General features: G+C 34.6%; 1 protein-coding gene across 1 annotated transcript in view; it reads left to right on the forward strand.

Annotated features, from left to right (window-relative positions):
• The window catches only part of Ano3 (anoctamin 3), a 390,715-nt gene that overhangs the window by 260,063 nt on the left and 112,785 nt on the right, over nt 1-17,867 (forward strand). The window contains exons 6-7 of the mRNA XM_048788513.1: nt 5,985-6,117; nt 17,649-17,749. Coding sequence (XP_048644470.1) covers nt 5,985-6,117; nt 17,649-17,749 — 234 coding nt within the window. The remainder of the gene's footprint in view (nt 1-5,984; nt 6,118-17,648; nt 17,750-17,867) is intronic.

Raw genomic sequence — 17,867 nt, forward strand, 5'->3', positions numbered from 1 at the left:
TTTTTTTTTTTTTTTTTTTTTTTTTGCAGGGGAGCAGGGACTGGCTTATTTCACTTAGCAAGATATTCTCCAGTTCCATCTATTTCGCAGCAAATGCCCATTCTATTTATAGCTGAGTAATATTCCATTGTGTATGTATATCACATTTTCTTTATCCATTCATCTGTTGAAGGGCACCTAGATTGGTTCGAAAGCTTGGCTATTGTGAATTGAGCTGCTATAAACCATTTGTGTGGCTGTGTTACTGTAGTATGTTGATTTTAAGTTGTTTGGGTAATAGACTGAGGAGTGGGATAACTGGGTCAAATGGTGCTTCCCTTCCAAGTTTTCTGATGAATCTCCATACTGCTTTCCAGGGTGGTTTTACCAGTTAGCAATACCACCAGCAATGTATTAGTGAACCTTTTTGTTCACATCCTTGCCAACATTTATTGTTACTTGTAATTCTTCATAATTGACATTCTAACAAGAAAGAGATGGAATCTCAGTGGTTTAATTTGCATTTCTCTAATTGCTAGAGATATTGAACATTTCTTCATGCATTTTGGGGACTATTTGAATTTCTTCCTCTATTAAGTGCCTCTTTAGTTTCTTTGCCTATTTATGGATTGGGTTATTTGTTTTCTTGGTGTTAATGTTTTTGAGTTCTTTTATATCCTGGATACTAATATCTGAGGTACAGGTGACAAAGCTTTTCTCCAATTCTGCAGGCTCTCTGTTGATACTCTTGATTGTCTTATTTGCTATGAAGAAGTCTTTTTTTTTTTTAGTTTCATGCCATCCAATTTATTGATTCTTGATTTTATTTCTTGTGCTTTTGGAGTCTTATTGAGGCTGTCTGTTCCTGAGCAGATATGATGGAGAGTTGTGTCTACTTTTTCTGCTAGTATTTTCAGACTCTCTGGTCTAACACAAAGGTACTTGACCTACTTTGAGTTGAGTTTTATGGAGGTTGAGATATAAGGGTTCAGTTCCAATCTACTGCATATGGATTTCCAGTTTTCCCAGAACCATTGGTTGAAGAGGCTATCTTTTCTCCAATGTATGTTTATGGTGCCTTTGTCTAGTATGAGATAACGGCATTTATTTGAGTTTGTCTCAGTGTCTTCTATTCTGTTCCATTGGTCTTCAATTCTATTTTTGTGCCAATGCCATAGCTTTTTTGTTACTATATCTCTACAGTATAATTTAAGTTTGGTATTATGATGCTTCCTACTTCACTTTTCTCACTGAGGATTGCTTTGGCTATTCTGGGCCTCTTATTTTTCCAAATAAATTTCATGACTGCTCTTTCTGTTTCTGTGAAGAAGCCCATTGGAATTTTAATGGGAATTGCATTAAATATGTATAGTACATTGGTAATATGGCCATTTTTGCAATATTAATTCTGTCTATCCAAGAACATGGGAGATCTTTCAATTTTCTAAGGTCATCTTCAATTTCTTTCTTTAGTGTTCTGTAGTTTTCATTGTAGAGGTATTTTACCTCTTTTGTTACATTGATTCTCAAGTATTTTCTTTCTCTTTTTTTGAGTCTATTGTGAATGGGATACTTTTTTCTGATTTGTCTTTCAGTTAATTCGTCATTGGTGTATAAGAATGCAGTTGATTTATGGGTGTTAATTTTACATCCTGATACTTTGTTGAATTCATTTATAAGTTCAAGGAACTTTCTGGTGAAGTTGTTTGGGTCGTCTAAATGTATACTCATGTCCTCAGCAAATAGGGATAATTTGAGCTCTTCTTTTCCTATTTGTATTAATCTCTTTCTTTTGTCTAATTGCTCTGGCTAGAGTTTTAAGGACTATGTTGAATAGAAGTGGTGAAAGTGGACATCCCTGTCATCTTCCAGTTTTTAGAGGGAATGCTTTCAATTTTTCTCCATTTAGAATGATGTTGGCCTTGGGTTTAGCATAGATAGCTTTCACAATGTTGAGGTATGTTCCTACTATCCCTAGTTTTTCTAGTGTTGTGAACATGAAGGGATGCAGTATTTTGTCCAATGCTTTTTTATGCATCTATTAATGTATTTCTGTGATTCCTGTCTTTAAGTCTGTTGATGTGATGAATTACATTTATTGATTTTCATATGTTGCACCAACCTTGCGTCCTTGGAATGAACCCCACCTGATCATGGTACATTATCTTTTATGCACTTTGCCAGGATTTTATTAAGAATTTTGCATCTATGTTCAAGATGGATAGTGGTCTGGAGTTTTCTTTCATTGATGTGTCTTTGTCTGGTTTTTGGTATCAAAGTTACACTAGCTTCATAGAATGAATTTGGAAGGGTTCCCTCCTTTTCTGTTTCATCTAATAATTTGAGAAGTATTGGTGTGAGTCCTTCTTTGAAGGTCTGGTAGATCTCTGCCAAGATTCCATCTGGTCCTGAGCTTTTCTTTGTTGATAGGCTTTTTTATGGCATCTTCCATTTCATTTCATGAAATGATCTGTTTAAATTTTTTGTCTTATATTCTTTAATTTAACCCTATCTGGTTATGTACAACTATGAATCTTCTTAGCCCTTCCTAACTTCTGCCTTCTTCCCTTCTTTCCTCCCTACTTTCTTTTGTTCCTTCTTCTTAGAAATATTTATTGATGCTTACTATATATTTTGTTGTAGGGGTTAGATATCTTGAATACTCAGTGACAAAACATTTTAAAATTACCTTTATAGAACATTATTCTAGGAGGATAAGAGAGTAAGTAAACAAAAGATAATAGTAAGAAAGTATTTAATGTTAACTAGCAGGTTAGAAATTTGTAGGTGCAAAGAAAAACTAGATTAGAGAAAGTAGGGTGAAGAATGAGGAGGAACACAGAGAGATTTTGGAGGGCTGGAGTTCTTTGGGTCTTCTATAAGGTTGAAGCTCACTCCGATATTGCAGGTTGGAAACAGACTAGAGAGGAATACGCATATCAGCAAAGAGATGTGTCAGACAACTGTAATAATCCAATAAAGAGGCAATTATGGTTTCAACCATACTGGTATTAGTGAAAGTTCTAGAAGTGGTAAAATTCTAAATATATCTTAAACAGTTTTCTTTGATGGGTGAAACAGAAGAAACAGAAAAGACTTTTGGTCTGAGCAGTTGAAGGGATAGTGTTGCAATCAATTAGAATAATGAAGGTTATGAGAAGCACCTGCTTTTAGAAGATATGGAATTCCATTTGGACACTTAACTTTGATATATCCATAGGCAGTCAAGTGAAGAACTCAAGAAAGTAGTTGGATCTACAAGCATATGAATATTGATTTTGTGTTGTCAACATATAAATGGTCATGTATAGCTCATGAGACTGGATGAAATAGCTAGGAAAGGAGTATAGATGAAGAAAACAAGAGAACCAGTGACTGGTCCATTAGCCAACCAGCAGAAGATAGAAACCATCTCAAGTAAAAGAAATTCAAATAATGAGGTGTAGTAGGAGTCAAAGGAAAAGGATATACCTGTAGGGGTTCTGTGTTTGGGATTGGAGTCTGTGATAGCTTTATAACTATGATATGCTTGGTGGCTAAGAAAGTTTCTGTGCAAAGACACAGAATGCCTGGCTGCTAGGAAATGCCTGGCTGCTGTAACAATGCCCTGCATGAGGAGTCTCTGTGCTAGTTTTATCATATTCAACCTTGATCTCAAGCACATAGCTCCTGGGAATAAAGGAACTTGCTTACTAGATAACTTCAATGTATCACCAAGCCCTGGTGACCCTGGACCTGCCCACTAACAGTAACTTTAAACAATGGAGTTTCTTGAGAGCTACACAAAGCTCCTAACATTGCATATTGTAACTGTAGAGTGTAATTGTGGAATAAGAAACCTTCCTGATACAATAAACAAAAAATGGCACTAATGACCTAATGTAACCTAGTGATATAAATAAAGGTGGCCACTTGGATGAGCAGCCATTTTTTCCTGCTTCTGCATCTTGTCTCTGTGTCCTTTTTATTTTCCTTACATATGCCAAGTAGGGTGAAGTAATTCAGCTACTGCTAGGTCATGTAAGAAGAGGACAGAGAATTGATAACTGGATACATCAAAAAGTATGTCATTGGTGACTTTAAGGAGATAAATCTCTGGAGTTGTAAAAGCAGAAGCCACTCAATATCCCTATCATGTAATGTCTTGCTGTAGTTGTTGGCCTCCAAAACTACAGAAACCTCAGTCATAGAAATGTCTAATTTTGTTGCATCTTTTGTTTTCTTTTAACATAGTAGTGAATAAGTTATTAAATTTGTGATATTTATTATTTATTTTTCTATGAAATCTGATGTCACTCTTTGGCTTCTATACATTCCTGTCAGCTTATAATTCAAAGGGTTTTGAGGATTACAGATGAAACACTTGGTATAGTGTGGGCCCATATTAAGAGTTCGATAAGTGATAGCTGTTATTGTTACTGATAATGATGATGCAACCACATAGTTTCGGTTGCTTGCTTAGACTTATTTTGGTACTTAATAAAATGATCCTGGAAATATCATCACTTTGCATTCACTGAAGAAAAGACTGTGTAACACCTTCTTAACCTTGACCATTGCCATCTCTAGTACTATGAATTCACACTTGAAACTCTTCTCTCTGAGTAACACAGCCCATCAAAAGCTACTGAGACCATCTAACCTGTGGCCGTTGATGACAATATTGCAAATATACTTTCTGTTGCTTCATCTGAATGGCTTTTTGGTTTTTTCCTCTGGGGATGCCAGCTCACTCTGGTTATCACTTATTTTGTTATTATTATTACATATTAATTGTACAAATAGATGGTATTTTACCATGATGTTTCCATGCATGTATACATTATTATTAATTGCAAACAATCACCCTGCTTCTAGTCTCAATTCCTCCCCCATCCCTCCTCCCTCTTAGCACTCTTCCCAGTCTCTAAGAGTCATTCACTTATTTAAAAGGGTCCATATATGGGTCACTGTCAGTCTTTGTCAAAGATGTCTGAGATGTCTTTGTCTAAAATCATCTGATAATTCTCCAGGTGTTAGGTAGTGTTTTGACTTTCAAGAATGCTTATATGGGAAACATGAAATAGAGAGTTGGCATAACTATCAAAATAGCTGGAAGTTAAGTAGAGAAAGCAGGATGGGTAGATATTAACTAAGAATATAAACCTGGAGGTAGGCGAAACTGGATTCAACTTCTGATTTCTGTGATCTTGGGCAACATACAGCTAACACCTTCCAAAGGAATTCATTAGGAAGAGTGTTGGCCAGTAAACCTGGTTTTATTTAAGTTCTGTATAGCAACTGAGAATACCACCTGTGTGTATTCCAAGTAGTGTTTTAAAAGGGTAAATTTAGGGAAGAGTTCTCAAGGGGCTATAGGGTTTGAGCTGAGTCATTTTGGGGTCAGTCTTAAAAGGTAGAAATTTTGGTAAAAAATTTGGTCAGAGTCTATGAAAAACAGCTTGGGTTGTTGGGTACAGCAAGATGAGGGCTTTCAAGCAGCCTTGATGAACTAGTGGTGAGTTTTAATGAATAAGCTATTTTTATTGGTTTGGCTTTATCTATACTGGAAGTAAATATTTTCTGAAGCAAGTAACTCAGGAATTATTGTCTGTTTTTGGTATCAGTTCAGTGTATGTCTAGTAAAGTAATGCCTGATCTGAGTGCTAGCTGCCACATGATGATTTCACTTCTTAGAATTCATATTCTTTTTTTCTTATTTGTTATTTTTAGTTATACTCTCGTGTCATGTATGTTTTGACATATTTTTACACAGATGGAGTACATCTTATTCTAATAAAGATGCCAGTCTTGTTATTGTAGATGATGTGGAGATTCTCTGTGGTGTATTCATGTGTGTACATAGGAAAGATGTGTCAGATTAATACTTTCACCTTAGTATCTAACTTTGAAATACAAGTTGAAAGTAGTTAAATGAGATAAAGTATAGAAAGTATTTCAGTCTGGAAAAAGATTAATAAAACACCATATATTCACTGATTATTTTATAAAGCCTTACTGAANAGTGGACTTCTATTTAAAGATGGCAAAAAGCGAATTGACTACATCCTGGTTTATAGAAAGACAAATATACAATATGGCAAAAGAAACACATTTGAAAAGAACCTCAGAGCAGAAGGCTTGATGTTGGAGAAGGAGGTAGGTGCTTTGCCATTATTAACTTTGTGGTATAATATTCTGGAACAGAAAAGATCACCTGTGTTTAAGTATGAGAAAGCCATATATCATATGGCTTCATAAAATATATATATATATATATATATATATATATATATACTCATTTTTTCCTAATAGATGTATATATGTACACATACATATTCACTTTTTGCTCTGTTTCTGCACAGTTTATTTTTAAAAGGGCATGACTATTTTTTGCAATTTTAAAAAAACTGAATAACTAATGACTATGTCCATGCAAAATAGAAAATTCTATGGGGGGGGGGACTTGAAATATTGAAAGAAAAGTGTTTGCCAAACTGTTAATGTCAGTTTTTTGTTGGTGAAACTATAAGTACTATTCTTCTCAATCCTTCTTTGTTTGATAGGTTCTTAAAATTTCTGTAAATGATTTATTTTTTTTTCTATTGGAACAATAAAAGTATCAAGACAATTGGGAAAAAAGTGAAAAATAGGAGAAAAAAGCTGATGATCCTATAGTCCAAAAATTACCTCATATTCTACTATAATCCAAAAATTATAATTATTGCCATTTTATTTAAATTTTATGTGGTTTTAAATTCACATGTTTATTTATATTAGATAAAGAAAAAAAAACCTTACTTTAAAAAGTTAAAAACATAGAAATGTAAAGTATAAAAGCCAATGTTCATATTTGTCACCTTCTAAATCATACCCTTCTCTACTTTGGTGGCTTTTATAGATTGAATTTTTACTGATAATGCTCCTTAATATATTTTCCATATATAAACAACCATATGAAAATATATTACACAAAATTAGTCATATTTATGATACATATATTATTCTGCTACTCAATCCCATTGTTTGACATTATTTTATAAATATATTAATTCTCATTACCTTTAGAAATTTTTTACTTGGTGTATAGTTTTATAACTTCAGGATTTGGTCAGCTATTCTCCCATTGAGAGAAAAAATTAAGTTAAACATTAGAGATATTCCTAAATATATTTCTAAAAAAATGGAATGGTAAAAAAAATCCTGATGATTTCTTTGATTAAATATTTAATTGACTTGCTAATAAAATTTAAGAATGTTAGTAAACACTTAGATATAAAACTCTGAAACTACCCCTACTTTTCTTCACAGAATATATGTTGAAGTCAATTTTCTGATAAATACACATTAGAAAGTTATTAACTATATCTTGGGGTCACCCTGGAAAAACTAATCCATTTATATTTATTAAAACTCTTTTGATAGGATCTAAAATAACAAACTCACAATGACTTGGCTCTGAAAGGAAGGAATTATTTACACAGTGCCAAGTATTATAGAACAGGGTGAGTGAAATACTGACCACAGTGTTCTGTTGATCCTTTATTTCTTTTTTATACCTCTTTTGGGAAGTTTAGCCCAGAATATCTCACTCACTGGTGAGTAATTAAATGAAGAACTACTTATTGAAAAAAAATCTCATGAACTCAGTCTTATGACAAGATTTTACTCATTAGATTCCTTTGTGCCTTCTGCTCCACACAGATAGAATCAATCCCTTCCTCATCTGCTTATAGAACAGTTTACAAGAGATTATTATAATACTGGTAATTATTTAACTCATGCACCTCCCATTGTTTACTTATTCATTAAATAATTTTGTCAACCCTTGAACAAACTGTGGGGAATCATGAGTAAAGTGGACCATATCACTACCTTTGGTCTGTATGAAGATTTAAAAAAAAAAAAAAAAAGAAGAAGTCAAATACAAAAACTGGATATTTGTAATAGATGTGGCCCACTGACTCTAGTTAATTTTCTTGGCATAAAATCCAGATTCTCTGAGTCTTCCTCTCTCTTATTCCTCCAACATGCTCCCAAGAATAATACTGGCTGTTACTCATCCACAAAGGGTTCTGTTCTCTAAAAGTGAAGTCTATTCATCCTTAAGCTCTGACTGTTCCATTGCTGTCAAAGGTGCTTGTGGTTATGTTGTTGCTCAGCAGAACAGTATCTGTTTGTCTACTTTTATTCCCAGATAGACAGGTTTTTCATTCTGAGTTCCAGCATTACAGTTTTTCAATTCACATTCCCTTTCTTATTAGATGTGTTTCCCACAGTTCAGTGAAGTGCCAGGACAGCTGGGTCAGGAGCTATACCCAAACCCAGATGCATAGTTTATTGGAACTAGCCACGCCTATGAACAGTAGCCATTGTATTGAACACAGATTGCCAGTCTTGACTTCCTCTTTCTGACCCCTAGGTGCCTCACTGTTAAGGAAAATGATTTTTTTTTTCCTGACAGTGCAATGGGTTAAGTTTACACGTTTCTCCAGATTAGATATTATCAGTTTTGGAGCAGGGGTGGGGATTTTTTTATGTCTTTCCTTGAAAAGGGCCTTAGAAGCCTTATGAAATTTGGTCCAACTTCTCTAAGGAATTCTGCTTATGTTTCAAAGTTTAAAGAAAAGAATAAAGGAAGTAAAGAAGGAAAGAGAGATCTTGTCACACCCTTTCTATCTAATACTTGCATAACTAAGAGTCTATTTCAGTGACTTTGCACAGGATAGATGATGGGATCCAAGGTGGCTTGAATCTTTACTCATTTGATACAATGCTTAAAATTATCCTTTACCACAATACTTTTCATAATTTCAAATTGAAATAAATGATCTGAAAGAAAAGCAAATGGAACTAAAATGGCTTATAACAAAGGAAATACTCTAGTCTGAAGGATAAGAGAAAATTATAGGAAGTTGAAGAAGTGAATTTTTTAAATCTTTGAATTGAGATTTGAAAAATTAATAGTGCCAAAGTAGGTGAAAAAAAAAAAACTAAATTAGGTGGGAAAAGGACTGGATAAGGCTTCCCTGGTCATGCGTTAGAATCCAGCAATGATACATCTCCTACAATAACATGCCTCAGTGGGAGTATCAGGATGGTCACAGGGGAAAGGATGTGGACATTTTTAAATTCCAGAGAGGAAGAGCACTAAACAAGCCTGGAAAGAATGGCTCTGTTTAAGTTAATAAAAATTCTTTATTATTTTAATAAAGAAATGCAAATCTACTAAATAATTTCAAACTGTAGTAGCATGAACACATTTGTTTTCAAAAAAGATAACAGATTACTGAAAAGAGGATGGATTTCAAGATAATGCACAAAGATCACGAGTAGAATTAAAGACAGAGATAAATGGATTTGATCGATATTTCAGTTAACATATATATATATATGTATGTGTTTATATATGTATGTATGTAATTGGTGGATATTTGGATATGATAAGAATTGGTCTCAATGCTAACTTGAGTTTGTGACTCAAAACAATTTGTTGATTCATTCAAGGAGCATAAATGATGTCCCTATTGTATGCCACATTGAGACCAAATATAAACCAAGCTAAAAAATGAACCATGTTCTCATGGGAGAAAATAGACCATAAACAAATAAAAAACATGAATGAAACAATGTGGAGAGCTACCCAATAATTAAAACTAGATAGTGTTATATTACGAGTATGACTAGGGGCTCTGCTAGCTTGTGCGATCTGAAAGAAAGCAAACTGAATAAAAAGAAATCTATCCCATTATGGGAAGAGAAAAAGACCGAACTCTACTTGCAGAAGTCATATTCAGTAAAAAGTAGTTCTGCCTGGAAGAGAGCTGGTTTGTGGAAGAAGTAAGGCAGAGGCTATGGGAATGAAAAGCTGGTAATTGAGGTGCCTTTGAGAAACATAAATAGAGATGTTTGAAGTTCTTGTCTAGAGCTGAAATGAGGAGTCTCCCCTGAAAGCAAATGCTCTAGTTATTCGAATATGAATGGTAATATACACCAGCTACTGGGACAAAAATCACTGAAGATAATGGGAAAGAATTTAGTTGTGGGATGAGCCTATAAAGGGTACGAGAGGAGAATAGACACTTGAAAGAATTGAGGTAGGTGAAAGAGCAGGAGATGAGACATCAGAGGGAAGAGTTGGTAATTAAGGTAAAATACTGCTGAGAAGCCAATGGGACCAGAGAGTTACCCATTCAAATGGAGGATAATGAGAAATATTTTCCTGAATAGAGACATTTGTGTGCCATATTAGCTAAAGTCAAAGAGGGAATAGGTAATGGAGAATAGATGCAGAGCAAATGTCACCAACTTGCTCAGCTGTGAGTGGGAGGAGGGAAAACAATAGCAAGGGGGGGGGGCAGTGGATTCTGCTGAGATTTCATTTCCTTGTTTCTTTCATTCACCTTTAAATTTATTTCTTAAATGGGGTGTTTAAATAATGATGGGGAAGACCCAAGACAGAAGAAAGGGATGGAGGGAAACAGGAATAAAAGGGTCAAGGGAGAAGGAAAGGAAAGCGCAGAAGAAGATATACAAGGAGAGGAAGAGAGACTGAGGACACAGTCGACAGAGGAGATAAAATAACATTTAAAATGCCTTTGGGGGAGTGAGGGGGGTTTTCAAAGCACAGAATATCAAAAAAATTCAAGATTACTTAATTGCATTTTAAATTTAATTTTTACAAATATTTATTTGACATAAACATTTTTACAAAAGGGTTAACTTTATGTTTCTAATTCTAAAGATGACAACATTATCTTTTAAAATAATTAAATTTATCAGGAGTAGATTTATTATTCCCAGGGTAGTACATTCAACCTACTACAGCAAATGCAGTATTAGTAAACAAAAACATTTTTTTCTAAAATAAGTATTCTTACATGATATCATAAAAATACTGTCTAAAAGTCTTAAATCAATATTTCTTAAAACTATTTGTATTATGCATCTATTGATGTTTAATAAATTACACAAATTGCATTTGTATGCTCAAAATTCTATGGGTCACCAGTTATCCCACACCTTGGTATTTATCCAAACAAACTAAAATCAGCATACTATAGTGATACAACCACTTTAATGTTTATAGCAGTACAATTGACGATAGTTAAATTATGGAATTATTCCAGATGCCCAGCAATAGATGGATAATAAAAAAAAATCATGTATGTACATTGAAGTATTAGTCAGCCATGAAGAAGAATGAAATTATGGCATTTGCTGGTAAATAGGTGCAACAAGAGATCATCATGCAAAAGGAAATAAACCAGACTCAGAAAATCAAGGGTTGATGTTTTCACTCATTTGTGGAAGTTAGAGCAAAATTAAGAGAAAGAAGGTGAAACCTCGGGGCATCAGATATTATAAAGCTATAGAAAAGATCAGTGGAGTAGAAGAAGAAAATGGGAAGGAGGAGGGGTGGGTAAGGGGAGGGAACATGGAATGAATTTAGCAAGATCATGTTATATGCATATAAAAATATACCACAGGTAGTTTCACCATAATATATATACAGAAAATACCAATCAAAAGTTAAAAAATCAATGAGTGAAAGGAAAATCAGCAGAGTAAAAAAGGAAAATAGGAGGAGGAAGGAGGGTAGGGAAATGAGGGGAACAGGGATTGAACTCAAATTTTTGTGCATGTGTATTTTGTCAAAATGAACCCAACTACTATGTGTAACTAAAACACTCTAATTTTTTTTTTTTAAATCTGTTGGTGCAAAGTTTGGGTATGACACACTCTTTGCCAAGTTTCTTTTGAGACCTAAGTCAAAGTATTTGCATGGTCACATTTGTACCTGGAGCACATGGAGTTCAGGGTACCTCTTTGAAGCTGGCATATATTATGTGAAAGGACTCATTTCCTTGTGGTTGTAACACTGAGTATTCATTTCCTGTCTGGATTTCAGCTCCTGGGGGCCATTCTCATTCCTTGTCACATGAGCCATCCATTTGCAAAGCCAGAAGTGGAGAATTTTCCTTGTATCTCTCTGCTGTTTTAAATCTTTCCTGCCAGAAAGAGCCCAGTCCTTTTAAGGGACTCATTACCCATGAAAGATAATGTCTTCTTAATATCAAACATGTCATGTGGCTGATCCTAACCATGGGAGTGCCTATCATACTGTATTCACAGATAGCAGGGATCTTAACTTGTGAATACAAGAAGAGATCTTGAGAGCTTTGCCTACCATACTATTTTTAAAAATTCTGCAACATGCAACTGTGCATTGCTCTTCTAAGCAAACAGGCCAGGAAAGAAACTTACAACAACAGAATATAACAGAATAGAATACATTTTAGACTAAATTTGGTGCCAATTCATGACGAATTGGCATGTAGATTGTCGGAGCCGCTTTATCAAATCCAGTACTATGATTTCATAAACATTTACTGCCTCTCAAAGTTTCTTCTATTGAAGGTCTTGGCCTTTCGTTGCAACTTAACAAACATTTAACTGAAAAAATTTTAGTACAGATTATTAGAAGAAAGAGAAAATGGATTTGAGAAAATGTTAGCAGGCATTTTGTTTCCTAGCTGAATGATGAAGACTAGAGACTGATTCTCCATAATTTAAAAATATATGTTCACCAGAGTGAAGCACTGAGCCTGGCACAGAGTTCTCAAAAATGTATTAAATTGCATGTTGATGTGAATAATTTATAGATGATAATATTTTCAGAAGATCATGATGTATATTTGAAGACCATTCAAATAAATAGGTAGATGATTTATAATTGTCAGGGTAGGTGCTTTGTAGTCCAACTCAATTTTCAATTCCCATCAGCTTTGTCTTTCACTTAGATTTAAAACCATGGGATTAAACATGCTCTTTCTGCTCTGTGCCCAAAACTTACAGAGTGACTTTGTGAAAAGATCATTTTTAAGTTTCCTCTTTTCTCCGGAGTAACTATTCTACCTCTTGGGAATTTGGGGAGGAATAATTAAGTACTAAAATGAAGTATGAAGGTTGTGGGTGTTTCATTCCCTCTGAGAAGGCTGCTAACATCAGGGTTGAAAAAAAATAGTGCCAAATTTGCAGCTTTTGATTCCAAAAGGAAAGGTCTTCTTTCTCCCTCACAGCAATATCCCTTCACCAGCCCCTTCCCAGTAGCAAAAAATGAAACTACTTTTCTCTCATTTTTTTAAAAGTGGAGGTATAGCAAAAAAGAGATTAAGTTAGTTGAGGAAGTTAGAAACCGAGACAGTCCATGCTACTTAAAAAGACATATATATGTGTGGGTGGGTAGTATGTGTGTGTGTTTGCATTTAAAGATATATATATATATANAAAGTTAAGGCATACAAAATTAGACATGCTCTGTGTATGCACTTAGATTGACATTTTACTCATTGACAGTAGTCATTTTAATACAGAAACCTCCTTTCAGAGCATTGCTTTATTTAAAGTTATTGGATTATTTCACATCCTGATGGTTGACAGTGATGAATAATCAGTATCTGGCAAGCTGTTCATAGTGCTAATTTGGATCCTGACACAGTGCCCTCTTCCAGATCAGTTCAGACTTATTGGTTTTCTTATCCTCATCATCTCTTGCTTAGGAATAAGTTCAATACAATGTGTACCCAAAACAAGTCCAACATCCATTCATTCAACAAATGCTTGGTGAGTTTCCACTGTGAGTTTAACACAGAGATGGCTACTGTGGATATGTCAATGAATAAAACAATGTATTTTTTCTTGGGACACTTGCATAACTAATAAGAAAATAAAACTACTATAGAGGGAAAAAAAGATTGATGTAAAAGGAATAGGACAGGGACAGGCAAGTAGTAGTGAGTGAGCCAACGACAGGAGTGGAGTGAGGGAGGCAAAGAAGTGGTGGAAGTGGTTGTGGAGACACTCAGGGTGAGATATGAAGAGCTGTGCACTTCACTGGAGAAAGTAGTTTCACTCCAGATGAAGTGGGGTTCTGAGAAATGGCATGATCCAAAATGAAGAATCCCTATCTTTCTAGGAACAACCAATGTGCTAGCAGAAGACAATCTAAATATGTACAGATAAACAAAACTTTCAAAGCAACTATAAAGTCTATAGAAGTATAATCTTGTTGTTGTTTGTTTTTAGAGTTTATTCTCAGTTTATATTATCAGAGGAAAATAATTTAACCATTTAACTTAAAATCTTGATTCAGGTCACTGTACTTCACAGAGTTTTTCCCAAATCATAGGTTGTTACTGGCTTTAGGGTTGTGTGACTCAAAGGTCTATTGGACAGCATAAGAAACTAAGACACAGGATCCACTAAAGAAGAACCAGACAACTACTTCCTAAGGGGAAGAAACAAGACAAAGACTCCAGGGAAGCTTTGAGATTCATTGGAATATTGGCTGGCATCTATTTGAGAGGCATGCCCTCACATAAGAAAGCGTATTAAGAATTGATCAGTCTCAGGCACTGCAATTCCGTCTCTCATGACACAGAAGCCCTATGAGGCAGAGATCACTCTCTTTACTCCTCCGTGAGGAAACTGTGCATCAGAGTTTAAACTTCTTAAAGATAAGAAATGGTAGAAAAGGAATGTATACTGAAGTCTCTGAGGTTCTAAACCCTGTACGTTTTTCTACCAGTCCATGTGGGTTAGGATCGAAGACATTTAAATTGTGCTTGGTAAGTGGAAGGCAAGTAGGTGTAGCACCCGTAGCTGACACCACTATTTCAAGAGAGATATCTTTATTATCATTTTAAATATAAGAACTTTTGAATTAATAATGTAGGAAGAGTTATAATAAAATATGAAATGCATCTTTAACTGTCCCTGAATGGAGAAGTGATTTAAATAGATGAATACTTAAGCTTTTTTTATATTACAAAAAGACTGTGTCTTGTGCTAAGAATTGAACCCAGGGCATCCAGCATGCTACACAAGGGCTATACGGCTAAACTACAGAAATCCAGAGCCTTGAAAATGTTTTGTTATCTATACAACTTCTACACCTAAACCTTTCCACAAAGTCTGGAAAAGGGCCTGGAATATCAGCCTCATAATGTTCTTCTTTTCCTTGATTATTGACTGATTAAAAGGTGTATAGATATTTGTGACATAGTAAGCCTATTTCTGTCTCTGTTGATTATGGTTTTTATAATCCTTTACTTTTAATTTGAAGCAAACAAATTCCAAGTAGGAAAAGGTTTTTCAAATTATACTGGCATGATCGCACCTTTTATTACCCACCCCACATCGTGATTTGCAAGATACTAGTACCTCAGTAAGGTAAAATGGAAAAGCAATCCATGACGCAAAATGTTTGATCTTCAACATACTTTATTGAATGCTTGTATATTTTCAGCAAGTACATACATATCAAACGGTCTTGAGAAGTTTATTGGAGAAGCCTAAAATTCACTTGATCATGGAATGGCCCCACTTCTTTTTCTTTCCTTTTCATTTCTTTCTTTACTTTTAAGCAAATGGTGATCTGTGAAAGTGCCTGCCCAATAAATAGAGTGAGCAGATTTCAGAATGCTTCTAAGTTGGAATATTAGTCCAGTGACATGGTTCTGTAATAAAACTGTTTAGAAATATTGGTAATACAAATACAATATGTTCTGGCAAGCCCACAAAATTATCCATATTTTGAATATTGGACTTTATGAATATAAAAATTTTAGATGTTAATTTCAAAACATGATTTTAAGTTAAAGTGCTAGATTTTTTCCATATTTTTAAGCTTTTCAGAATTATGTATATTTTGAGAGGTTACGTCTAGTTGAAATATAAATGAAAATGTTTACCAAAAAATAGTTCAGCTGTGTCCAACCTGGTAAGTGCCTTTATATGGAAGGAAAAAGCAGTTCTTTTATTACAGATGTTCACATGAATTAAAAGCCTTATAGAGCCGAGTCTGTGGCACATGTCTGTAATCCCAGCAGCTTGGGATGCTGAGGTTTGAGGACCACAAGTTCAAAGCCAGCCTTAGCATGAGGCACTAAGCAACTCAACGAGATCCTGTCTCTAAATAAATACAAAATAGGGGTGTATATATTGCTTAATTGTCGAGGGTCCCTGAGTTCCATCCCTGGTACCAAAAAAAAAAAAAAAAAAGCTTTATAGGGTTCAGTGCTAGAATGCCACAGGTTTGTTTCATGCTCTGTGGGCCTGAGTCACGGCAGGATTACAGGAATTAACTGTGTAGGCCTTTTTAAGAGGTAGAATATCAACATGAGTGATATATAATGCTTTGTCAGTTATTTAGCTGTTATGTTGGATTGCTGAAACAAAGCAAGGAATCTAAATGATTGTTCAGAAAAGCATCTAACCCTCGGACTAGTGTGTGATCAAAATATTTACATAAAGTGGATCTAATTCTGGCATTTATAAGGATTAGACCAGAGTTCCTCATTTTGTAAAAAATGTCTATAGATGTTTTTTGCTGCCCTTGTGACTGCTTAATTCCTCTGGTCTAGATAAAAGGCAGTTAAATCCTTGTGTCTTGATATAGGCAGAAATGGAACAAAAAGCCAGAGTAGGCATGCAAATTTGACAGCTCTGTGAGGTCCTGGGTTTGTATGATTTACATAGTCCATTTTTCTTCCAGGCTTATCATTGAACCTAGTAAGTAGTTTGGAAAATCTAGTAGTAGTTATTTAAAAAAAAGAATACGGAAATTAATTAAGTAATTAAGTAATTATTGGTGAGAATTTGCAGTGTTTCTACCCTCTCTGAACAGAAATAAGAGGATCATTATGTCGAGTCCATATTAATATTACATAACTAAAAATAATTTCATAAAAAGAACAACTTGAGATCTTGAGTTTTTTGTAGTTTGTTTTCTGTTTTGTTTGTTTGTTGTTATTATTGTTTTTTGGAGGACATTGGTACTGGGGATTGAACCCAATGGTGCTTAACTACTAAGCCACATCCCAGCCCATTTTTGTTTTAAATTTTGAGATGGAGTTTTGCTAAATTGCTAAGGCAGGTTTTGAAACTATGATTCTTCTGCCTCAGCCTCCTTAGCCTCTGGGATTATAGATGTATGCTCCTATACCTAGCTAGAGATACTTATTTGGCTCAGAATTATTTAATTGAAGAATCTAGATATTGACAATGATTAATTTAAAACAATTCATTGATTTACATAGGTGATTGTTTCTTGTATACAATGGTGATATCAAGTAAGTGCTGATTTCCTGACTCACATAGAAGGCAGTATTAAGGCACTGAGGTTTTGCAAAATGATAAAGCTTTTTTGAGGGTTAACAACTTAGGAGGCAAGAGATAAGTTCAAATCTGTCCTTTTATTGGTTGATAGTGGGGAAATTTATAGGAGTGGATAATTGAGAAGTTGATTGTTGATTTTTATGAAGCTTTAGGGTTCTTTTGCATAGGCATAGATGGTCCCCATGCCTCTTCACAGGTCACAGGATTCTTTTGTGGGTTGGTTAATCATGTCCTGCCTGAGTGATTTTGATCTCATAATTTTAACAGGCCATTCTCCTGAGGAATTTGTGTCTAAGACTGCCTAGGCCTTAGCCGGTTTCATTGGCATTTTACATTTATTAAAGTTTTCCCCATTAAGAGTTTTTTATTCATATAAACTTCATTTAAATCAGTGAGAATGATCAATGCATAAGCAATGGGATAATGTTTCTTCCTCCCCAATCAAACAATGGTATGCTATAATCGGTTCTGATTCTAAGTAATGATGTCTGTCTTGCTATCCTTTGCAGCCAGCTGTTGCAAACCCTGATATAATGTTCATTAAAATCCATATCCCATGGGACACGCTGTGCAAGTATGCAGAGAGACTGAATATCAGGATGCCTTTCAGGTACTTTCAAAATTTATTTCATTCCATCTCAATGTGTATTAAGATGAGTCTGTCTTTCACAATATCCTAGAGCAATAAATGTATTCCTTTCTAAAAATAAATTGTTATTTCTTCCAAA

This window comes from Marmota marmota, unplaced genomic scaffold (assembly GCF_001458135.2).
Source record: "Marmota marmota marmota unplaced genomic scaffold, marMar, whole genome shotgun sequence".
Classification (NCBI taxonomy): domain Eukaryota; kingdom Metazoa; phylum Chordata; class Mammalia; order Rodentia; family Sciuridae; genus Marmota; species Marmota marmota.